The 24,090-nt window shown below is 61.3% G+C and overlaps 2 protein-coding genes across 17 annotated transcripts in view; both read right to left on the reverse strand.

The window, feature by feature from the left end:
* The window catches only part of SYT2 (synaptotagmin 2), a 130,870-nt gene extending 117,384 nt beyond the window's left edge, over nt 1-13,486 (reverse strand). For 2 of the 7 annotated variants that reach the window (XM_075910211.2, XM_075910213.2), the window contains exon 1: nt 1-129. The gene's annotated coding sequence lies outside the window, so the exon portion shown is untranslated. Of the gene's footprint in view, nt 142-13,411 lie in introns of those variants that run through there. The other 5 variants (XM_075910224.2, XM_075910222.2, XM_075910218.2 and 2 more) reach the window with 4 other exon arrangements.
* A 7,992-nt stretch (nt 13,487-21,478) lies between these two features.
* Nucleotides 21,479-24,090, reverse strand: part of NAV1 (neuron navigator 1) — a 227,319-nt gene continuing 224,707 nt past the window's right edge. For all 10 annotated transcript variants that reach the window (XM_075910183.2, XM_075910185.2, XM_075910182.2 and 7 more), the window contains 2 exons: nt 22,893-23,090; nt 21,479-22,207 (listed from right to left, as the gene is read on the reverse strand). In XM_075910183.2, coding sequence (XP_075766298.2) covers nt 22,112-22,207; nt 22,893-23,090 — 294 coding nt within the window. In that variant the 3' untranslated portion in view covers nt 21,479-22,111. The remainder of the gene's footprint in view (nt 22,208-22,892; nt 23,091-24,090) is intronic.

The following is a 24,090-nucleotide window of genomic DNA, read 5'->3' on the forward strand; positions in this document are numbered from 1 at the left end:
CCGCCTGCTGGAGCCAAGCCCGTCACCGCTGCACCCGGGCGCCGCGAGCCCCAAATGCTGCAGAGAGTCGCGCGCCCCACCCGCCCCTCCAGGGCCGCCCGTGCGCGTAGGAGCCGCCGCGCGCCCCGCTCATTGGCTGCGCCTGTGAGCCGGGCCAAAGCCTCCGCATTAATTGAGACGGGGGGGAGCAGGGTTGCCCGCCCCCCCACAGTGCGGCGGAGCAGCCAGCCCCGCCCCTCTCCTCTCCCAACTCCTCCACGTGGCCGCGCCGCAGCAGGACTTTGCAGCGCACGGCGGGGGCGCGGCAGGGCAGAGCGTGCCCGGGGGCGCAGCTGGGGTCCGCGGGGCGCGCACTGGGCCGGGCCCCCTTAGCCGCTGCGCGGGTTGGGGGGCTCAAGGCTGAGCCAGGACACCTCCAAGGTCAAGTCCCGCCGCCCTGCGCAACACGGGGCTCCGAGCCAGGCGGCAGCCCCAAGCCCCGGGGGGCTGCACCGCGCTAGGAGCGACCCCTCCCTTTGGAAGGCAAAGGGGGGCACCTTTGGGGGCCTAGAGAGAGGGGGCTTCCGCCTCCCCACTGCAGAGCCGGGGGGTGGGGCGCTGGAGGCCAGGCAGCACTGCCTAGCGGTTAGAATCTGGGCTGGGGAGGCAGGATTCCTGGGTGCTTTCCCCGTGTGTCCCATTAGCCTGCTGGATGAGGCTGGCCCTGTTTTCCTCTAGGTGTCACCTTCTCCCTGGGGCTGGGGTGTGCCAGGCGGGGGAGAGCTCAGTGGTTTGAGCAGTGGCCTGCTAAACCCAGGGTTGTGAGCTCAGCCCTTGAGGGGGCTGCTTAGGGATGGGGGCAAATCAGTCAGGCGGGTGTTGATTGCACACAGCACTGACGGGGAGAGTTGTGCGCTGCCTCTGCAGCCCATCACAGCGCTGCTACAGTTCAGTCAGCGCTCCCCTGCAAGTTCTAGGGACACAAGCACAGGCAGCAAAGTTACCCTAGCCCGGGAACCCATCTTGGTACCTCGCAGCCTACTGAAATGAGGGGAGGGCCACGCACGCGGCCCGCTCACTTGGTTGCCCAACTCTGTCCTAAACCCGCCTCCATAGCTCAAAGCCTGTGAGCTTCCTCATAAATCTCTCTATGCAGAGTGCCCATTAGAGAGACACACATTGTTAGCACAATGCTATAATACATAAGAATGGCTGTACTGGGTGTGACGGTACATTGAGGTTTTCCCGTCTCCTGCACCCCCGTAATGGCACAAACAGACTCCACCAGCCAGTAGAACAGAGGAAGTTTATTGCCTCTCCAGGATACAGCACAGCACAGATGTAATCTGGTTACAGGGCAGGCCTAGGATGCCTCAGCCCCCCTTGAGATGGGGGAGACTGGGCCCCTAAATTCCAGCCCCTTTCCCTAGGCTGTCTCCTCCATGCTCCCAGACAGAAACTAACTCACTCACTTCCAGCCCTGCCCCCAGCCAGGGCTCCACTCCCCTTCTTCCCATTGTTCTGCTCCCTGGGAGATAGCTGGTCAAACAGGTTCTGATCCCCCTTTGCATAATGACTCATCCCCTGCCCTGCTGGGCCGAGCTGCAGCCAGCAGCCAGTGGAGGTCACCCACAGCCCAGCATAGCAACCAGCAAGGTACACACACTACATCACACTGGGTCAGACCAAAGGTCCATCTAGCCCAGTAGCCTGTCTGCTGACAGTGGCCAGCACCAAGTGCCCCGGAGGGGGTGGACCGAAGACAATGACCAAGCGATTTTGAAGATCCTTCACAAATCCTGGACAAACTAGAGAAACAGTCTGAGAAAACAGGATGAAGTTTAATAAGCACAAATGCAAAGTACTCCACTTAGGAAGGAACAGTAAGTTTCACACACAGAATCCATCTCCAGCCTTTGACAAACAAAGGCCAGGGACACCATTCCCTATAGCCTTTTATGGACCTAACCTCCATGAATTTATCTAACTTCTTTAAACTCTGTTCTAGTCCTAGCCTTCACAGCCCCTCCTCTGGCAAGGAGTTCCACAGGTTGACTGTGAGCGGTGTGAAGAAGAACTTTTGCTTATTAGTTTTAAACCTGCTACCCATTCATTTCATTTGATGTCCTCTAGTCCTTATATTATGGGAACTAACGAATAACTTTTCTTTATTCGTCCTCTCCACACCACTCATGATTTTATAGACCTCTATCATATCCCCCCTCAGTCTCCTCCTTTCTAAACTGAAAAGTCCCAGTCGCTTTAACCTCTCTTCACCTGTTCCAAACCCCTCACATTTTAGTTGCCCTTATCTGAACCCTTTCCAAGGCCAAAATATCTTTTTTGAGGTGAGGAGACCACATCTGTACACAGTATTCAAGATGTGGGCGTACCATAGTTTTATACAGGGGCAGTAAGATATTCTGGGTCTTATTTTCTATCCCTTTCCTAATAATTCCTAACACTCTATTTGCTTTTTTGACCGCCGCTGCACACTGCGTGGAAGTTTTCAGAGAACTGTCCACGCTAACTCCAAGATTTCTTTCCTGATTTGTCGTAGCCAAATTACCCCCCCCCCCCATCATACTATATGTTGCCCCTCTGTGGAAAATCAGCATCTACCTCAGCCTTGCAGGTCCGCTACCCATGAAGAGGAAATCCATGACAGAGCTCGAGTAACTTGTTTTAGTAAATACCCCTCCTAGAATGGAAAGGGGTTAGACAGCAGGCAAACTCTCCCTTTGTCCAGGAATCTCAGCCCAACACCACTGCCACATTCCCAATGAGCTGTCCCAGAACTGACTCAGGTAAGCGAGAAGGCAGCAGAGAGCAAACTCTCCAGTGGCTTACCACAGCTCCCCAAGAGAAGGGCAGCACTGAAAACTAACAGTGCAGCATTTCTACAAAGACTGAAAACTTGCTCTGACACTAGGGACAAGAACTTGGGAGATTATTTGTAGCTGCACCATCTGCTGGCTCCTGCCCTAACACTGCAAGGTACTTGACTCTGCCGGAGCCCCAGACACTATATTACCAAATTAACTTTAGACCCCCTGTGGACAGAACAGAGGAAAGTCTCTGTGCTGATCAGCAACTCTCCTCTCTGTAAAACATGCTCTTATGTACTGAAAAATGCATGGACGTCGGTTCCTGCATCACATCCCAGTTGTCTGCCCGGATGCTCCTCAATGCGGGATCAGAACCTAAGACTTTATGACCTTCACTGTGCCCAGAATAACTGTTGCAATGGGTAATACAGTGGCTGCCCACTAACCTACGCTGCTTGTGTGAGCAGAACACCTTGTCAAGCCTGTGGGATTTTTGCAGGCGAGATCTGTCCACTGCTTTAGAAACCACCATACAGAGCTCTCTCAAAACATGGCAGTACTGCTACTGGATGCAGTTGTAGTTGGGCAACACAACTGCACAATACAATGATATTTAGTGCACATTCTCCTTCAGAATAAGATACTAGGAGAAATTTGGCCCTGGGCTGGTCACTGTGAGGATTGTGGTGTGGGAAGTGTCCAGCAGCCAGACAATCTGGCTGTGTCTAGACTGGCAAGTTTTTCCGCAAAAGCAGTTGCTTTTGCGGAAAAACTTGCCAGCTGTCTACACTGGCCGCTTGAATTTCCGCAAGAACACAGACGATCTCATGTAAGAAATCAGTGCTTCTTGCAGAAATACTATGCTGCTCCCGTTCGGGCAAAAGTCTTTTGCGCAAAAGGGCCAGTGTAGACAGCTCAGATTTGTTTTCCGCAAAAAAGCCCCGATGGTGAAAATGGTGATCGGGGCTTTTTTGCGGAAAAGCGTGTCTAGATTGGCACAGATGCTTTTCCACAAAAAGTGCTTTTGCGGAAAAGCGTCCATGCCAATCTAGATGCTCTTTTCCACAAATGCTTTTAATGGAAAACTTTTCCGTTAAAAGCATTTCCGGAAAATCATGCCAGTCTAGACGTAGCCTCTCTGTATCCCAATATCATCCACACTGAGTGGTAGCTTGGGAAGCTTCCTTGCATCTGGGTGAAGACAGGTCCCTGGTGGATCATGGATGGGGCTTTCTGAACTAGGGAACATAGGCCTCTGTGTGCATGAGCATTAGCCAGGCAAAGACAGACCTGGGGTTACACTTTGGTCTAAGTGAACTCCCAGAGCACAAGGTGAGGCCAATTTATCACCAACTCAAAGAGCAAACACCGTGGAAGTTTGCATTTCTAATTAACGGCCCTTAATAGAGGAATGTGGAGCCTTTTAATAATGCAGCCAGCTAATCTCCCAGCCACAGCAAGCTAGTTCAAACAGGGATCTTTTGACCTCCACTTCTTCCGGACTCTTGTGAGAAATAAGGGTTAGAAAATGTCACGCCACCTTGTTTTCGGCTATGAAGAGATTCCCTATTGCTCTCAGCGAGGACGTGAGAAACACTCACATTCATTTGGATGGTCTCAAGGGAGCATATGTGATGATGGTAAAGTGTGGGCCACCTCCCTCTCCCTCAAGGTGGCTGGCGCACTGGAGGATGACAACTTCCTACTGCTACCCAGTAATGAAACTGCTCTTTTAGCGCATGTGGCAGGCCTCAAGCAAGTGCTTCACTTCAAGCATGTCAGTGAGATTGCTTTGGTACTAAAAGTTGCTGGATCGGGCTTTGTGATTGGGAGCAGCCCATGCACTACACACCCTCTGTGATGTAGTGGGAGGTACGTTGCTGGTTGCTATGCTGGGCAGTGGGTTGTGAGTGACCTCCACTGGCTGCCCAGCAGGACAGGGGATGAGTCACTAGGCAAGGGTCTCTCAGCCTGTCCGACCAGCTACCCCCCAGGGAGAGAAACAAAGGAAGGTGGAATGTCCCCTGGCTGGGGGGCAGGGCTAGAAGTGAGTTAGTTTCTGTCTGGCAGCATGGAGGAGACAGCCTAGGGAAAGGGGCTGGAATTTAGGGGCCCAGTCTCCCCCATCTCAAGGCTGCATGCCATGATGGGAAGGGGGAAGAGCGTGAGAGTGTGGGGGACGCAGACCGAGGAAGAAGCTGCAGGCCCAGCGTCAGTGCAGTGTCTCTAGAACCCCTAACCTGTGAAGACTGGGTGGGTGGGCGGCCGGCCGGCCAAGGGAGCAGCAGCACCATGGAGAGCGCTGTGTGGGGAGCTAGTGTGGACTAGGATACGAGCCCTAAGGCAGGACTGGGGAACCTGTTTTGGGTTGGGGGCCACCGACCCACAGAAAAAAAAAAATCAGTCGGGGGCCGCACACAAGCGAGACCCAAAAAAGCCACATCCCCTGACTGAGGAAAGACACGTTCCCCCTCGCACACCAGAGCCCGGCCTAGCAGATTGTGTGTCCCCACCCCACATTCCCCAATGCTGAGGTGGGGGGCATGAGCCTCTGGGGCCAGAGCCAGGCCACCTCCAGCCCCTGCGGTTCCCTGCCCCAAAGGCAAGAGGGAAGGAACCCGTCTCCCAGCGAGGAAGCCCTGGAGGCACCGCTCTCCATCAGACTGGGTGGGTCACTAGCCGAGGGCACCACGAGGGGCCCGTTATGTGTGTACCTCGGAAGGTGTTTGTGTGACTGGCCTGGGGGGCTGATTAGCCAAAAAAGGGTGAAGAACAAAACACAACAGCAGCACAACATTGAATCATTCCTACTGCCCCCCCCACACACACGCACACCCCCCCCCCCCCTCAGTGGCGTACCGGGCAACGTTTGCATGATGCTCTAATGACCCTTCAGTACTTGACTGGCCAGCCTCTTGTTATCCTTACCCCCCCCCCCCCCCCCCCCCCCCGCCCCTCTCTGCTACAACAAACGCCCTGCCCCCCAAGACCAGGAGAAGTCCCATGGCACCCACCTTGGAGGCTAACAGAGAGTCATGAGCTTTTGTGGGCACCACCCATCTCTTCAGGTGAGAAGACAGAAGTGGGTTGCGCCCACGCGAGCTCACGATTCTCTATTTGGGTTAGTCTCTAGGGTGCTACAGGACCAGACATTGTTTCAAGTTACAGACCAACACAGCCACTTTTCCCTGCCCCACAGGAGCTCAGACTCTCCGCCAGGTAAGAGCGGCCTTTAGAGCCAGGGCGTGTGTCTTCAAGTATGAAATCCAGGGGGTCTGCTACCTTCCCTAGCCCCCCAGGAATGCACCCTTGGCTGGCACAGAACCTCTCCCCCATACACAAGCAACGAGCTTGGCTCCTGTGTGGCCAGAGCCATGCAGCTGTTTAGCAACCCCCCCGCCCAGGGTTCCGGCAGGCTCCCACGGCGTATGCCAGCTGGGCAGAGCTAACGTCGGGGCCGATTTGTTCAGAGCACCCCCATGGAAAGCACCTGGGTGCAGGGCAGGTCTCAGCTCCAGGTGCTGTTGATATGGGGTAGGAAAGCCAAGCTGGTACCATGCCAGGAGCCCCTAGAACAGGGGCACAGCAACACAGAACACCCCTTGGTGTTCCCTGCAGTCCCTGGTGGACCCGACCCAGTGTGGCCCAGCTGCCAGTGACGGGGGGGGTTCAGACACTCCAGCAGGGCCAGCATGTAGGCTAGAGCTGGGCTCACGCAGTGACAGCCTGTTCCAGCCAGCGTCTCGGGGTGATTCACGTCTCTCCACGCGCCTCCCTTGCAGCCAGCCCCGGTGGCTGTCTGCCCTGGCTACTGACACGGGTGCCATCTCATTAGTAAAACTGAAACACGGATTCATCCTTCCCTTTGCTGCAGCGAGCCAAGGGCCTTCGCCCCACCCGACTGAGGCTGGGAGCAATCCTGAGCCAGTCACAGCCCATGGGAGACAGGGCTGTTCCCCCTCACTGCAAGCTGGAGCCAAAGGGCTGCTGAGGGAGAGGATGACCAGGCATTTTCTGGCCCAGGTTCCCACTGCCCTGTGCGTTCGAGCCGGTCGTAGCTCGGCAACAGGCATTTCAACCCAGCTCTCCTGCAGGGAGAATCTCCGGGGGGGAGGGGAAGGGTGGAACTCACTCCTGCAGTGTCTGCTGGTAGCTTGGGGGAATTCACCCTTCCATCAGTAGGATGCCTCTTTCAGGCGGAAGTTCCCCCACCCACCACCAGCCACGCTCTTGCTCCCAACCCATTTTGCTCCCAGACCACGGCCTCCGGCAGTGCCCACGTGGAACGGGGCCGCACACCCCTGCACTCTTGCTGCGGGCGCTGCAGAGCCGGCGCCGCGGCTGCGGACTGCTGGGCTCCGGCCGGGGACACTGAATGTGCCCGCCGACCAGACGCCCGCTGACGCTGGGGCCAAAGAGGGCGGGGCATGCCGGGAGCGAGAGGGCATCCCCATGCCAGCACAAGGGGAGGGGCAGCGTAGGCGTGGGCTGCCAGGAAGAGGAGGGGTGTAGGGACGTTGTGATAGCGCCAGGAGCACCCTGGATGGCCAAGAGGATGCCAAGAAGACATCCGGACAAGTAGGGTTGGCAGAGTGGACCCCAGCCGGGGACGTTGGAGGGGACCTGGCAACGGAGAGGTAACTAAAGGAGGGGGGAGGAGCAGCCCAGGGCAGGCAAAGGAGCTACCATGAGTTGCAGGAACTGCCCCTTCTTGCGCAAGAAAACCCCTCTTGTGCAATGCCGTTCTTCTTGCACAAGAGCCTCTTCTTAAAAAAAAAAAAAAAAAAAAAAAAAAAAAGGGAGGCTTATTAGGTATGCAAATGAGGCTCGCAAATGAGGCTCAGTGATATTCCACGCTTAGCCTCATTTGCATATTACTTGCACAAGAAGCTGCGGGTGTAGACATCGCCTAATTCTGGCTCGCTCCCAGCCGCCTGCAAAAGGAGAACGGACCCTCCATGGTGCCGTTTGAAACGGCGCATGGTGTACACCGGGTCTCACGTGCTCCAGCTGTCCAGTTGTGCCTAGCAACTGGCTACAGGCATACGCCTTATACCAGCGACGGGCAACTTGGGGCCCAGTGGAGTGTCCTTCCCTCATCTCACTGGGCCACAAACCGTTGTCACCAAGACAGCCTCCCAGGCCAGGGCAAGTTCGCTCCCTGCACCCGAGTCCCTAGAACATGGGGGCGGTGCCGACCGTACTGTAGCAGCGCTGTGATTGGCTGCAGACAGCGCGCCCGGCTTTCACCGCCAGCGTTGTGTGCTATCAGCGCGCACCTCACAGCGCTGCCCTTGCGGGTCATTTTAGTAATAGCGGTAGGGAAAAAAGGACACGCATGGAAGGCAGCAGAATCTGGCAACCCTGCCCACGTGCAACGTAACCAACGGGCCCGCGGGCCACGCTCACAACCCCCGTGGGCTGCTAGTTGCTCACCACCGTCATAGATGCTCCTGAAACTCTCCCCTGCGCTCACAGGAGTTAGAGCCCTGGGAAAGATGGGGCCTTTGCAGCTTCCTCAGCCGGAGTCAAACTCTGGGAGCTGCTACAGCCAAAGGCTGACTCCTCTGCCGGTGTAAATCAGCGTGACTCCACATCTCGTCGGGGCTGCGTCAGCCGCACTCGGCTCAGGATCTCGCCCACACTGCGTTCGGACCAGTTGCCACATGGTCTGATCAGCTGTGGCAGGGCCCTTCCCTCCCCTGACGGGCACTGGCGAGCGCTTTCAGGCAGTCAGACCCAGCTGCAAGGCTCTTCCCTTCGGGGCTGGCCAGTTTCATTCGGCCTTAGCTGCTCTTTTTGCCTGGGCCCTCCCGCGCCGGGCTCAGCGGGAACCGAGTCGGATCAGCAAATCCCTCAGGGCCGACTGGGCCAGGGACAAAGGGAAGGAGTTTGGCCAGCTGGCTGGATCACTCGAACCCTGGGCTGCATTGTGGAGGAGCCACTCCAGCTCCTGTTTGCATCAGGTCTGACTCGGCACCTCCACTCAGCCTGGGTGACCCCAGACACGCCCCTCCCCGCCCCACCGGAGCTCTGCTGCGGAAGGCTTGTGGGGGGTGTTCCCTCTCGGTTCCACGGCCTTGGCCAGCCCAGGGACGAGAGGTGGCTGCCCAGGCTTCCCTTCACTCTGTGTGCCTGTTGCCGGCTGTACTACGGAGCCAGAGCTCGGTTCCCCAGCCGACTGCCCTGCCGCCTGTTTTACAAAGAAGTCCGTGGAGGACTGACATACAGCCACTTGCAGGAGGGCATGGAAAAGACCCCGTCTCCTCTGCTCACCAGAGGGCTACTGGGACCAGTCACTCCAGCTATGGGCTTGACTAACCGAGCTGCAGCAGGCACTCGGAGGCCTAGGCAACACTTGCTCCTAGAACCAGGAATAAGATCTGTGTGCCGGGTCCAAGGGCCTATTGCTGGCCAGCAAGCAGGCAAAGCCCACGCCACATCCCTCGCTAGCACAGCGGTTCTCAGGCTAAGCAACTCCCTTCACACAGCGACCCTCTGCATGCAACACCCTCGTAAGTTAAAACCCCTTTGATCGGCCCAGCCCCATGGAAAACGCTGGATGCACAGTGGGGTTTGGGGTGGAAACGGAGGACCCTGGAGGGTTTGGAAGCCCCTACTCTAGTGGCTCACACAGAGAGCACCTGGCCACTGCGCTTTGAGTGGTAGGTGCAGAGCTCTGTGCTGGAGACAGGAAAGAGTCAGGTTCAAATCTTGCTGACCCATGGAGCGAGGAGTTAAAAGCTGCAGTGATCTGCCAAAGACAGCGTGTAAAAACCAAAGCCAAGTATTGCACATTTCTCACCCCAATAGATCTGGTCTGCCAGAGGACTCCTCCTTGGGAAAGCTCTGAGTTAAACAAAATCAACACTCCACTGCTGAATACACACTTGGTGAATGTTTAGCAAAAGAGGATTTTTTTCCCCATTCCCGGTCAGTGGCACAGTCTCATTTCCTGAGCACTGTAATACTTGGCTCTCATTTCGGACACTGGGGGATGCTGGTGGCCTGTGACATGCAGGAGGTTGGACCAGCTGGTCGGGAGTTCCCATCTGACCTTAAATTCTGTGACTAAATCCTACCGGTCCCAAAATGCACCCAACACATTGAGCTTTTCGAAGCCTTGGGCCCTTTGGGTGTATCTACGCTGGAGGTGTCGTTTCCAGCACGGGTTGGTGTATTTGCACAACTTCAACTGGAGCTGGCACGGAGAGGTTCCACGACTGCATAGCTTAGTCAGGTGCTAAAGAAGAGCCGAGATCTGTACAAAAATCTGGCTTTTAGGGGGCTGAGTGCGAGATGGGGGGGAGAACCTTTCTTTATCTGATCATATTGGCCATATCACCAGCCACAACTATTAAAAAGAGCCACAACCAGTCAGGCCTCTAAAAATCACACGACCAGCTTTTAAAAATCTCAGGATTTTAAAATCACCCCTGTTGGGTTCTGTTTCTTTGCATTCTGAGCCTTTGGGGCTGCAATTTTCACATTTTACAGCTTTTGTCAGCAAAGGCTGGGCATCAACATCTCCTTTTAATTGCAAGCTCAGCTTTCGACTCGGTCCCCTGCCTCCTGGAGCGGAGGCGCAAAGGAAAACACTAAACACAGCGAGATTCCCTTATCCATACCCAGGGCGAGGCTGGGATTTGGAAGCCAAGGCATTACAGAGCTCAGGGGAGCTTTGCGGAGCACGAGGTGGCACGTGCTTTGGGAGCGGTGGTTTAAACACAGGATCGCCACACAAGGCATTCTCCAGGCTAGCTCGCCCACAAGCGCTGGGCTGGCTGCAGGAACCCTTGGAGGGGGTTTCTCAGGTTAGGGCCACCCAGGAGGTCAGAGCGGAGGGTCACAACCAGGAATCTAGGGACAGCACCCAGCCCGAGTGCGGACAGGGAAGAGGGGGCCCAGGGCGGGCACGAGTAAAGCAAGGACACGTGGTACCCGGGCAGCCCAGAGCTTGCAGCCAGCTCTTGGGCGTGCACGACACGGGGGCTTGGAAGTTGGGCTGCCTCCAATGCGCTTGGCCAGGGCGCCATCTGCTGGCAGAAAGTGGCAGCGTGTCCCAGCTTGCACCATGTGGGGCCATCTAAAGTTCGTCACCTGCGCAGGTTGGGCCAGGAAAGACCCCCAGCCACACACCCTGTAGTGGGCACAAGGGGGAGCCGCGGAGCCTGTAGGGCCCCGGGTAATGGCATTGCCAGGTTTGTAGTCTTGGTACAGATGCCACCTAGAGCAGCCTACGGGCAGAGGGGTGGATTGGAACCCAGGGACACCTGACAGGAGACAGCTGACCGGGCAGGTGAAAGCGAAGGGTTTGCTCCATCAGATGCCTCCTCAACCTTCTGCAGAGCACCAGCCTTCCTTTGCCACCCCCGGCACCACCTCGGCCTTCTCCAGGGCACCAGCCTTCCTTTGCCACCCCCAGCGCCTCCTCGGCCTTTTCCAGGGCACCAGCCTTCCTTTGCCACCCCCGGCACCACCTCGGCCTTCTCCAGGGCACCAGCCTTCCTTTGCCACCCCCAGCGCCTCCTCGGCCTTTTCCAGGGCACCAGCCTTCCTTTGCCACCCCCGGCACCACCTCGGCCTTCTCCAGGGCACCAGCCTTCCTTTGCCACCCCCAGCGCCTCCTCGGCCTTTTCCAGGGCACCAGCCTTCCTTTGCCACCCCCAGCGCCTCCTCGGCCTTTTCCAGGGCACCAGCCTTCCTTTGCCACCCCCGGCACCACCTCGGCCTTCTCCAGGGCACCGGCCTTCCTTTGCCACCCCCGGCACCACCTCGGCCTTCTCCAGGGCACCAGCCTTCCTTTGCCACCCCCGGCACCACCTCGGCCTTCTCCAGGGCACCAGCCTTCCTTTGCCACCCCCGGCACCACCTCGGCCTTCTCCAGGGCACCAGCCTTCCTTTGCCACCCCCGGCACCACCTCGGCCTTCTCCAGGGCACCAGCCTTCCTTTGCCACCCCCGGCACCACCTCGGCCTTCTCCAGGGCACCAGCCTTCCTTTGCCACCCCCAGCACCACCTCGGCCTTCTCCAGGGCACCAGCCTTCCTTTGCCACCCCCGGCACCACCTCGGCCTTCTCCAGGGCACCAGCCTTCCTTTGCCACCCCCGGCACCACCTCGGCCTTCTCCAGGGCACCAGCCTTCCTTTGCCACCCCCAGCGCCTCCTCGGCCTTCTCCAGGGCACCAGCCTTCCTTTGCCACCCCCGGCGCCACCTCGGCCTTCTCCAGGGCACCAGCCTTCCTTTGCCACCCCCGGCACCACCTCGGCCTTTTCCAGGGCACCAGCCTTCCTTTGCCACCCCCAGCGCCTCCTCGGCTTTTTCCAGGGCACCAGCCTTCCTTTGCCACCCCCGGCACCACCTCGGCCTTCTCCAGGGCACCAGCCTTCCTTTGCCACCCCCGGCACCACCTCGGCCTTCTCCAGGGCACCAGCCTTCCTTTGCCACCCCCGGCACCACCTCGGCCTTCTCCAGGGCACCAGCCTTCCTTTGCCACCCCCGGCACCACCTCGGCCTTCTCCAGGGCACCAGCCTTCCTTTGCCACCCCCGGCACCACCTCGGCCTTCTCCAGGGCACCAGCCTTCCTTTGCCACCCCCAGCACCACCTCGGCCTTCTCCAGGGCACCAGCCTTCCTTTGCCACCCCCGGCACCACCTCGGCCTTCTCCAGGGCACCAGCCTTCCTTTGCCACCCCCGGCACCACCTCGGCCTTCTCCAGGGCACCAGCCTTCCTTTGCCACCCCCGGCACCACCTCGGCCTTCTCCAGGGCACCAGCCTTCCTTTGCCACCCCCGGCACCACCTCGGCCTTTTCCAGGGCACCAGCCTTCCTTTGCCACCCCCGGCACCACCTCGGCCTTCTCCAGGGCACCAGCCTTCCTTTGCCACCCCCGGCACCACCTCGGCCTTTTCCAGGGCACCAGCCTTCCTTTGCCACCCCCGGCGCCACCTCGGCCTTCTCCAGGGCACCAGCCTTCCTTTGCCACCCCCGGCACCACCTCGGCCTTTTCCAGGGCACCAGCCTTCCTTTGCCACCCCCAGCGCCTCCTCGGCTTTTTCCAGGGCACCAGCCTTCCTTTGCCACCCCCGGCACCACCTCGGCCTTCTCCAGGGCACCAGCCTTCCTTTGCCACCCCCAGCGCCTCCTCGGCCTTCTCCAGGGCACCAGCCTTCCTTTGCCACCCCCGGCGCCACCTCGGCCTTCTCCAGGGCACCAGCCTTCCTTTGCCACCCCCGGCACCACCTCGGCCTTCTCCAGGGCACCAGCCTTCCTTTGCCACCCCCGGCACCACCTCGGCCTTCTCCAGGGCACCAGCCTTCCTTTGCCACCCCCAGCACCACCTCGGCCGTCTCCAGGGCACCAGCCTTCCTTTGCCACCCCCGGCACCACCTCGGCCTTCTGCAGGTTGGGACAACCACCAGCGTTTGCCCCACTCCTGCCTCTCCCACGTATCCCTCCCCAGCCTGCAAGCTTCCTCTTTGCCCTGCAGGAGCCCGATCTCTGCTCCCGGGAAGCGGGGGGAGGGACAGAGCTCTTCTCACTCTCCCCACAAAACACCAATCTAGCCCTTGGGTTTTATCAGCCTGCGCGTGGGCCACCTACCTCTGGCTTCCATGCTGGGTCACAGCCCTTGGACATCCGCTCCAGGCCTCCCACAGCCACTAACCTGAGAGAGGAGACTCCCAGATTGCCTCTGTGCCCCTCCCTTTGTGAAGGCCCCGCTCCTCCCCAGCTGGGGCAGATCAGCTCCCCTCCAGGAGCAGCCCAGTGGCCTAATTGGACTCAGCCTCCAATTAACTCCTGGTGAGCCAGGGGGCTGGGCTCACTCCTGATTTCAGGGGCTGGCTGGGAAGCAGAGGAAGGTGCTTTCATTGGAGACCAGTGGAAGGGCCGGCTCTAGCAGAATTGATTCTTCTGGGGGGCGGCTCTAGGGTGAGGGGCTTCCCCGCTGGCCCATCCGGAGGCCATGCAGCGGCCATGGGGAAAGGTGCTGCAGGGCAGGGTCCCAAGCCCCCGGCTGCCCGGGCAGGTCTGACAGGGAGCAGCCGTGCACACAGGAGCTGACTGCAAGTGGCTGGGACACAGCCTTGGTGGGGGGTAGGAAGCAGGGGCGCTGTGCCCGATGTGACACTGACCTGCTACGCAGTGTCCTCAGCGCCACCAGCTCTGTTCCCCAAAGTCAGGGTGTAGTCGTGTCATGGCAACAGCCCATCGCCATGGCAACAGCCCCTCACCATCACCCACTGACCGTACCCCACTCTGGACCCCGCGCTGGGCCTGGCCCTGCCAGGAAATGCAGCCTGCCGGGCCGGAGGCAGAGCGAGCCGGGACAGGCGACGAGCCGGGCCGAGCACCTTCCCCGGAGGATGGAGCGAGATCAGTGGGGAGAGCGGGCGCCCAAAATGCCCGTAAATGGTTGTATCGGCCAAGGCCTCACTCATACGGACAATGGGGCTGGTCAGGCTGAGGCCTGCTCCCTGCACACCTGGGCCTTCTCCCCTCATAGCCACGTGCTGCCAAGGGGAGGGCGCGTCTGTCACGGACACCCCAGATCCCCTGCCTGGGGCTGGGCACTCAGCCACGTCCCCTCTGGGCCGGGGTGGCAGCCAAGCCCCGTGGCCTGCTGCAGTCTCCGGGTGTGGCCGAGGACCAGCAGCGCCAGCCCGATGGGCGCCGGGGAAGCAGCTTGGCACAGCCGGCCAGTCCCTGGAGCCGGGGGAGAGAGGAGGCTTTCACTGGTCGCCTGAGAGCAGCAGAGCTGGGCCGCCCAACGGCTCTGGGGGCACGGAGGGCCCGCTGATCTCGCTGCTTGACTGGCTGGCGGCCTGGGGCGAGGAGGGGCTGCCTGGCTGCTGTCGTGTGGAGTGTGCCTGGGGGAGCGCAGCGGAGGCCACTGCTGGGCGGGCATGACGTAGAAACCACGTTGGGGGGCAGGGAGGGCCGACAGGAGCGGGTAACAAGACAGCGGGATGCCAGGATTCAGGGTGTGGTCTATGGGAGACTGGGCCGGGGGCCGGGTCTGTAGGCTAGGGGGCTGGGGCGTCTGTGGGATACTGGGGTAGAGGCCAGATCTGCAGGACACCGGGATCGACTGTGAGCTTCTCGGATAGGACCCAAGGGGTCTGTGGGACACCAGAACAGGGGGTGGGGCCTGCGGCATACGGGGAGGGGGGGTTGCAGTTCCCATGGCTGGTACTAGGGCGGCTTTCCCAGGTGCATGGCGTGAGAGTGGCCGTTCCGAAAAACAGACCCCAATGGCAGGGGAGAGGTGGGGGGGAGGGGGGGGTCAGTGTCCTGCCTCTCCCAGCCCCCCTCCAGGACACGGCTAGTCCCCACAGAATGGATCTGTCTGTTCCTGGTGCAGGGCTCTGAAGACAGGTGGCTGCAGGAGCGTCAAGCCGGCAGGTACATGAGTCCCCCTTACATGGCTACAGCCCTTGTTTCAGTAGTAGCTCACTGCCTTTATCCTCCCACGTAGCTAGGAAGCCCCGCAGTGCTATTAGCCCCATTATACAGATGGGCTATGTCTAGACTGGCATGATTTTCTGGAAATGCTTTTCACGGAAAAGTTTTCTGCTAAAAGCATTTTCGGAACAGAGCGTCTAGATTGGCAGGACGCTTTTCCGCAAAAGCACTTTTTGCGAAAAAGCGTCCGTGGCCAATCTAGATGCGCTTTTCCGCAAAAAAGCCCCGATTGCCATATTCGCGATCGGGGCTCTTTTGCGGAAAACAAACCTGGGCTGTCTACACTGGCCCTTTTGCGCAAAAGGACTTTTGCCCGGACGGGAGCAGCACAGTATTTCTGCAAGAAGCCCTGATTTCTTACATGAGATCGTCCGTGCTTTTGCGGAAATTCAAGCGGCCAGTGTAGACAGCTGGCAAGTTTTTCCGGAAAAGTGGCTGATTTTCCGGAAAAACTGGCCAGTCGAGACACAGCCATTGAGGCACAGCGGTTAAATGACTTGCCTAAGGTCACCCAGGGAGTTTGTGGCAGAGCAAGGACTTAAGCCTGGCCCACCCAAGTCTGTGCCATCACCAGGGGCCCCGGCCAGCCAGCACTGCTGCAGTGGGGGGAGGACCCTCCCAGAACGTGACCTGCTGGTGCATAACACCAGCCAGGGGTATGTGGGCGCAGTAGGGCACAACTGGGCCCAGGACTCCAGCAGTGGTCACATCCGCAAGAGTCTCCGTTTATGCCTCGTAGTCTTGAAACACGGCCAGGCAGCACCGCTGCCATGCAGCAAAGGCTGCCGCGACTAGCCACGTGGCGGCGCAATCGTAATTAGCAAGGAGGTCAGAATTCACCTTCATGCAGACGAAGGGGTGAGGCAGAGCTCAGAGGCAGCCCCCCCACCTTTCCGGGGACACAGGAGCAAGAGCCAAACAGCACAGGAGATAACTTTATTGAAATTCCAAGGTGTTAGACAGATGACCCCAGAGGAGACATGCCATTTGGTGGGAGCGGCTCGGGCAGCAAGAGAAGTAGGTGGCAGGCCGTACTTGGCGCTACGTCTTTATTATCATCCTTCTTTTTAAAGCCTGGGACTGGTGGCTTTTTTTTTTTTTTTTTTTTTTGAAAACTTTCAACTTAAGTGAAAACAATTCATCTTGGAAACAGTCCAGCTCCGGTTGATGTCCCATGATTGTTTCCGCAGCTATGTACAGTGTGTGACTTGTGGGTTTTTTGTTGCGGTCTACAGCCGGTATAAAACGGAACAAGTCTACAAAGAATCTCTTTGAGAAGGAAAGGAAAAAGCAAAGACAGACAGGACAGAGAAAGAGAGAGAGCAGTAGAAATTTGGACCAAAAACTCAAGAGAAATTTAAAAAGTGCTAGAAAACCCCCTCCGAAGGAATACCATGCAGTTAAGAAACACACAACCTCGGCAATTACACAACTCATCTAAAACAGGGATTCGTCCATTTCAGGCTTTTTTTTTTTTTTCCTTCCACTAAAAAAAAGTTTGTTTTCAATAGAAAAAAGCTAAACTCCTAAGGTTGGGGCCACCCGGCAGCAGTCGCTAACGGGCCAAGGAGACACAAGATGTTGGAAAGATCCTAAATTCAGCCCGACGTAGTGCCGCCCTGGCACACGGAGGGAGTGGGAGGAAGGGTGAATCGGTGTCAGGCAGGGAGGTGGGAAGGGACGTTAGGTTGGCCAATGGTTGGATGAATTAGTGCAATTGTGTTTTCCCAACAGCCCTGCTCTGGCTTTCCAGGAGCATTAAAGCACCCAGCGCGTCACATGCAGAGCCGGACCTGCTCCGTAGCTTGCTCGGGGGCTGACAATGGAATTCACAATCCTCCCCCCCCCCCCCCCCCGGTTTTTTTTTTTTTTGCAAAGCAGGTGCTGAAGTTAGGCCAGAGCCCAAGGCTGGCCCCACATCCCTTCCCCTCTGCCCCACTGCATGTGCTAAAGGCAGCAGCCAGCCCAGAGCCCCTCGCCCCTCCTAGGGCGGGAGTTGGACCATGTGCAACAGCTCCGGCTGTGGCCCTCAGGGGCCCAGAGGCTGTTCTGAGGGGGCGGAGTGGGGGGCAGGGTCATGGCCCCTTAGAAAGACCCAACTGCAGCCAGTTAGAAACAGGCCTTTCCAGCCCCCCCGCTCAGGCCCCTGCCCCCTGCTCGGCTGCCAAGGCAAGGGGGCAGGTGGGGGGGATCCCAGTCTGGCAGGGCAGGGCTCATGTCCGCCCCCCTCCTTGCTCCCACCCTCTAGTGATTGCTGGACAGGTGTCTCCTACAATCAGACAGGTGAGTCCACCCAGCACGTCGCACCCCAAGTATAAAAGGGGGGCCGGGCTGCGGCCCGCGCTATTTACAGGGGTCCTTCTCCCACCGCGGGAACAGAAAAGGCAGAGACACGGCCCCGTGGCGAGCCCCGTGGGTGGCGGGAAAAGCGCCCGGATCGGCCGTGGCAAGACACACTGGCCGGGGCTCAGCCTGCAGAGACGCCGTCCGCCCCCCGGCGCTTGGCCAGTGCAAACCTGGGGGCCAGGCTAGATGCCAAAAGGGGGATCCAAACCCCAGGAAGCAGCGGGGGCCCAGCCCCCCCACGCGTGGTGCGTTGACAGGGCCACTGGGAGGAGAGGGAAGGATCGGTGGGGTTGGGCAAGGGGACAAGTTGAGGCCTAGCCCCTGTACCTCCAAAGGGAGCCCCGTGCCTCACTCCCACGCAAGGAAGCAGGGAGGTGCCTAGGCCCCCTGCCACGTCTTGGCCTAGGCCCTGAGGGGCGACCGTGAGAGCCAGACCCCCAAAACGGAAGCCACCAAGAGCGTGACAAACCTGCGTCGGCCGCCCAGCGCTCCGGGCGACGGCCTCGCCCCGTGACAGGGCCCACCCAGGATCCAACACCCCAGCCACCTGCGGTGCCGGGCCCCGAAGCCTCGCGGGACAGCCTGGCTGGAATACGCCCCCTCCCTGGGAGACGGAGCCCGGCTGCCCCACGTGGCACCAGCCAGGAATCCACCCGCGGGGAACCCTCCGTGTGGGTTCATTTTGCCAGAGAGATGCCAACGGTGTCTCTTAGACCGTGGCCCAGAAAGCAACAGGCATCAGGCACAGGCCTGGGCCTTGCAGAGTCTGGGCCCCGGGGCCCTCTGGCTGCTCCTCCAAGGCAGAGAGAGGAGCTGGAGCGACTGTGGCAGGGAAGAACCACGAGAACTAATACGTGGTAGTAGCTTTGCTAAACGGCAGCTAAGAGAGCGGGGCCCTTTGAACTGCCTGCAAGGGCCCCGGGCCCCAGGAAGAAGGGCAGTCAGGTGGGCTGGGACAAGGGCGTTGTGAGCAGCACGATGGGTCCGTGTGGCACGGCCGCCCAGGGGAAGGGGGCGCTGCTGCAGCAATGCATCAGTGCCACGCACCAGGCCACGCGGGAGGCAAAGCGCTGCCACGAGTAACAAGAGCCAATGGAAGCGGAGATGGCCAAGCCCCCCCGGCCCAGCCCCAGGCCCTGTGCAGGCAGCAAGGCCCGGTGCATCCCCCCGTGTGGTTCTAGTGGCGGGGCCCGAGTGCCACGCGTACATGCCAAGAGCAAAGCGAGCACCTCAGAGCTGCACCCGGCGTCGCTGCAACTCCCCTCGGAGGGGGACCCACGCCGGTGGGCTTGCCCCTGCCCCACAGCAGCTGCGGGAGGGTGGGGGTGGGGCGGGGAATGCACCAGGCCTCATTTCCCTGACATCCAAAGGTTTCTTGGGTTGGTTTTAACCCCCTGGCCAGAGGCTGCGCAGAGGCCTGGCTATACCCAGCGGGTGCTGTGGGCTAGCCCCCCAGGCCTGGCCCCCTGTAATAGCAGGCGAATGAGAAAGGCTGGGGTGGGTGGGTGTGTGTGTGTCCGAGCACAAGAAAGATGGCAGCACCTCGCCCCGGCAGACCCGCCCTTTGGGGAGGCCGTAGGGCCAGAGCCCTACTTAAAGCTGTGGGCTGATGGGGAGGGGGGGGGGAGCGGGAGGAGGAAGTGCCTGGTGCCTGCACCACGTTTGTGTCACCAACATGCACCCGCGTTCGCCCTGGCTCCCCACTGCAAGGCTGCCCAACCAACGTGGCAGGCTGCTGCGTCGGCCCCATCCGCGGGGGCTCCAGTAACAGCCAGCGCTAGGCACTAGCTCAGCTGCTCCCCACCCATAGGGTGAACAATGCACAAGAGGCTGCAGGAAGGGGAGAGCCCAGGTTAGCACAGGTTAGTTCCTGTGGGCTGGGCACATGGGGGCCACCCAGGAGAGTCCAAGGCCACCCAGCGCAGTAGCAGAGCCCTCACAGCTAGGTTTGTTCTACGGGTGGTGCACATCCGCACCGGCCTAATGCGCATAAAATGTATTCCGCCCGTGGCTGGAACGAAGGAGGAGGCACACCGAGCAGCAGCTCCAGCTGTGGAGTGCGACAGGGCCAGGCAGCTTGTGGATCCCCACGTCCACGGCATGGAGGGACGGGGTAGATCTGCCCTCACTCTGAGCCCAAGAATCGCAACTCGGAACCCCACGACGTGCCAGCATGGGCGGAGGCCAGGGACTCATCCGTTAGCAGCTAGCACCTCTGTGGCAGGGAGCCGGGCAGGGATCGGCCAGGGTCCCCGGAGCCGGGGGAGCCCCAGCTGGAGCCAGCGCCCCACAGCGAGGAGCGCGGCGAGGCTGGGACCATGCGCCCAGTTGGGGTTGCCTCCTTGCTGGCCGGAGAGAGGCGCAGGCCCGGGCGTGCGGGACAGGAGCGCAGCAGGCACCAGCAGAGAAGGGGGTACGTGCGCCCACCCTGCTGTGGCACAGACTATGGGGCACTCCTGGGCCAGGCCCCGCCACGTACCCGACGGTTTGCTCAGCACGTGCCCCTGGAGTGTCCGATCCAGGCCGCCCGGCCGCTGAGGTAATAAGGCAGCGTTGCAGCACCATGCCCCCCGGCTGTAGCATTGCATATTTCTTGTGCAGGCCCTGGCTTGGGTCTTCGCAGCTCGGGGGGAACAGCGGCAGCTTCAATCGCAGCACGAGGCAGGGCAGCTTCCCGAACGGGAGTTCGGCGCCTCGGCAGCTCCTCCCGCAGCTCGGGCTGAATTCCAGGCAAGAAAACCCTGCCAGGCTCCTGCCGGACCATAGGCTGCTCGCTGGAGGCTCCCCCGACGCGCGAGGCCGTCTCCAGTTTGCTGGGCGACCGCTCTGCCTCAGGCACGGAGAGACGGGGCCGAGCGTCCGAACAGCCCCGGACGAGCAGCTGCTGCAGGAGGTGTTTGCATATCACCCTGGCCCGTGGCCACCCAGGGCTGGGCGCGTTCTCCACGACTTACAGCCGAGAAAGCACACAGCGGCGCCGGAGCCGCCGGGCCTGCGCGAGGCAGGTGCTCAGTGGAAAGGAGAATGGGTCCTTCCGGCTGGAATGGCTGCCGGGGGCAATTTCGTGGCCTTGAGGCCCAGAAAGTGAGGCTGAAAGATGCAGGACGGGACCCTTGAGACGAGAGGCCCTCAGCTCCACTGAGCCTGCCCCACGGCTGGACCTATGCCAATGCACCCGGCGGTGCTCTCCAAGGGGACGAGGGCTCTTTCAGGGGTGCATGGCGGACAGAGGCTGGTGTGCTGCCCACCCTAGGTCTGGATGCCACCTTCCAGCCACTGAGATCTCCATGCTGGACATAGCGCTGTGGAGCTCGAGGTCTTCATGGGCCAAGCACCCGGAGCAATGCCACAGGCAGGGCCTCCCCGGCCTGCCGCCTCACCTCAGGGCCGTCTCGCGCTGCTGGCTTGGCGGGAGGTCGTCCTCTCCCTCAGACGTGAGCCGCCGGCAGTGCGGACGTGGCAGGAAGGCGCAGCGGCTCCAGCTCCCACCGCCAGGGCTGGGCCCCTTGTGCTTATAGGAGATGGGCGGCCCAGCCACTCGTGCGTCCTGGTGGGCGTCGTGCTGCCGAGGGAAGCCTGTGGAGCCTGACACGAGCGGCGAGGGGTGGGCGGGGTCAGGTACCGGAGAGTATCCAGTCAGCACCAGTGCGTCACGGAGGTGACTCGGGGGGAAAGGGAGCCGGAGGGGGAGAGGAGAACCCAACAGCGACACGAGCGAACGATTCAAACAGCAACGAAAGGAGGAATCCACCCCTCCTGCTCAGGCCACAGCAAGCGGGGCGGGGGGAGAGCCAGGCCGGCAGAGGAAGGGAAGAACTGACCGTTGCCAAATCAAAAGGGTGGCAGGGCGGGGAAGAGGAATGGAACCAAAGCAGGGTTTATTGGGAAGTCCTGGTTTAAACGGCGGTCATGCAGATTAAATAAGGAACGTACAAAGACAGAGCCTCCGCCCCTCCTCCCAGGCCTTTGCTTGTGGGGCGGCTGGCGCAGGAGACGTCGGAAGCTGGTGCCCATCGGATCTCTGCCAGCGCTACTTGGACACTTTCCTCAGGGAATGGTTCTTCTCTTGGCCCCACATGTTTGATTAAAAAACTCCTCTTGTCCAGGGGCGGCAGGCTCCTCCCTGCTCCCCAGCTGCCCCGGGAGGGGTCCTGCGGGGTCCCCGCCCCACGCAGGGCCTGCCTGTTGGTGCCGGGCAGTCTGCATTGGCTCCATCCGGCCCTCCACCCCCAGGAGTTTGCGACAGACAAAAAAACCAAGAGGAGAAACCAGGCGTCTCCTACCACCAGTCTGGCTGGGAGACAGGTGCCTCGTGCTCTCTCGGGGGCTGAGCCCCGCTGCCCCCCGGGCCCAGAGGGGACGTGCCAGGGCCCTGTGTCCCGCCGCTTTCCAGCCCCGGCCGCGCGCTCCAGGAGGCCAAAAGGAAAAGAAAAGCCGGCCGGCGGGGACGCTGGCGGCCGAGGGCGGCGAGCTCCCCTCCCTGGTGCGGCCTCACGGCGTCGGCTGCAGGTTGGGATCCACCATGGTCTCTCGGTCCGGAGACTCGATGTAGTTGGCTGCTTCCTGGAGCTTCAGCAGCATGGCCATCTGGGCAGGGGGCAAGGGCACCGAGAGCGGCTCAGACCCCTCGCCCTGGGTCGGCAGCCAGCCCACTCCTGCCCTTCCATACCCCGCGCCTGGCGTAGCCCTGCCAGGGCCCCCCCAGCAGAGTCCCCGCCCCACACGCCCATTCCTTGGCTGGAGCTTTGGGAGGCTCGGGCACCTCTCGGGGCCAGCGGGCAGAGCGCACGGGGGTGCACCGATTTGCACGGGGGTGCACCGATTTGCACGGGGATTCCTTGGGTCGGGTTCACCAAAGGGTGGCACGTGAGAGCCAGTAGGCGATAGGGAACTGTGGCAAGGCTGAGGGGCACGTTTGCAGACCGTGCTCTGTCCTCCTAGGCCCCTCCTGGTGTGTGTTTCCGGGGGGGCTCGCTCCCCTCAGCACCTGCTACCAGCCGCGTGGGCACCGGAGCCTGTCTGTGGGGAGCCTCCCCAAACAGAGACGCCCCTGCCGGGGGGGTTGCTCTGTGGGGGTGCACGGACAGACTCCTGGGAAGCAGGGACCCCGGGATGCCCCTGTGCCCCTCAACAGCCCTCCCCATAGAAACCCTCTTCCCTCCCCCAGTTACTACCCCACACTGCCCTGCCCCCGCTGTTTCTGTGACCCCCCCCCTTCTGGGCGCTGATCCCCACGCACTCGCTTGTGCCCCCTACAGGGCGTGGCCCATACCAGCGGGTCGGAGTCCAAGGAGCTGGGCGTGGTGTCTTTGACAGTCCGCTCCTCCGGCGGGGAGGCTGTGCTGTGGGGCCCCATGCTGGGAGGGGGCAGGTGGTACAGCTTCGACTGGTCCTGCTGTGCCGAGGGCCAGGGCAGCGTGTCCCGGACCCACTCCACGGGGTCTTCCCAGGCTGCCTTCCGGCCGTGGACCTGGCGGGAGGGAGACAGCCTGCATGAGGGGCCAGTGGGGAGGGGTGCAGCTCTGTCCCGGGGACGGACCGTGCGGCTCAGAACAGGGTTAGTGCAGCCCCGCCGGGGCGCCTCACTCCCCCTCCCTGCAGCCCCTGTCCCCCCCCCCAGCCCCGCCAGGGCCCCTCGCTCCCCCTCCCTGCAGCCCCTGTCCCCCCCCAGCCCCGCCGGGGCCCCTCGCTCCCCCTCCCTGCAGCCCCTGTCCCCCCCCCCAGCCCCGCCGGGGCCCCTCGCTCCCCCTCCCTGCAGCCCCTGTCCCCCCCCAGCCCCCCCGCCGGGGCCCCTCTCTCCCCCTCCCTGCAGCCCCTGCCCCCCCAGCCCCGCCGGGGCCCCTCGCTCCCCCTCCCTGCAGCCCCTGCCCCCCCAGCCCCGCCGGTGCCCCTCGCTCCCCCTCCCTGTCCCCCCCAGCCCCGCCGGTGCCCCTCGCTCCCCCTCCCTGCAGCCCCTGCCCCTCCAGCCCCGCCGGTGCCCCTCGCTCCCCCTCCCTGCAGCCCCTGCCCCTCCAGCCCCGCCGGTGCCCTTCGCTCCCCCTCCCTGCAGCCCCTGCCCCTCCAGCCCCGCCGGTGCCCCTCGCTCCCCCCCCTCCCTGTCCCCCCAGCCCCGCCGGCGCCCCTCGCTCCCCCTCCCTGCAGCCCCTGCCCCTCCAGCCCCGCCGGTGCCCCTCACCCCTTGCCCCAGCCCTGCCGGTGTCCCTCACTCCCCCTCCCTGCAGCCCCTACCCCCCCAGCCCCACCGGTGCCCCTCACCCCTTGCCCCAGCCCTGCCGGTGTCCCTCACTCCCCCTCCCTGCAGCCCCTACCCCCCAGCCCCACCGGTGCCCCTCACCCCTTGCCCCAGCCCTGCCGGTGTCCCTCACTCCCCCTCCCTGCAGCCCCTACCCCCCCAGCCCCACCGGTGCCCCTCACCCCTTGTCCCAGCCCTGCCGGTGCCCCTCACTCCCAACCCACAGCCGCTGCCCCCC

The sequence above is a fragment of the Pelodiscus sinensis genome, chromosome 27 (genome assembly GCF_052426305.1).
Source record: "Pelodiscus sinensis isolate ZL-2025 chromosome 27, ASM5242630v1, whole genome shotgun sequence".
In the NCBI taxonomy this organism is placed as follows: domain Eukaryota; kingdom Metazoa; phylum Chordata; order Testudines; family Trionychidae; genus Pelodiscus; species Pelodiscus sinensis.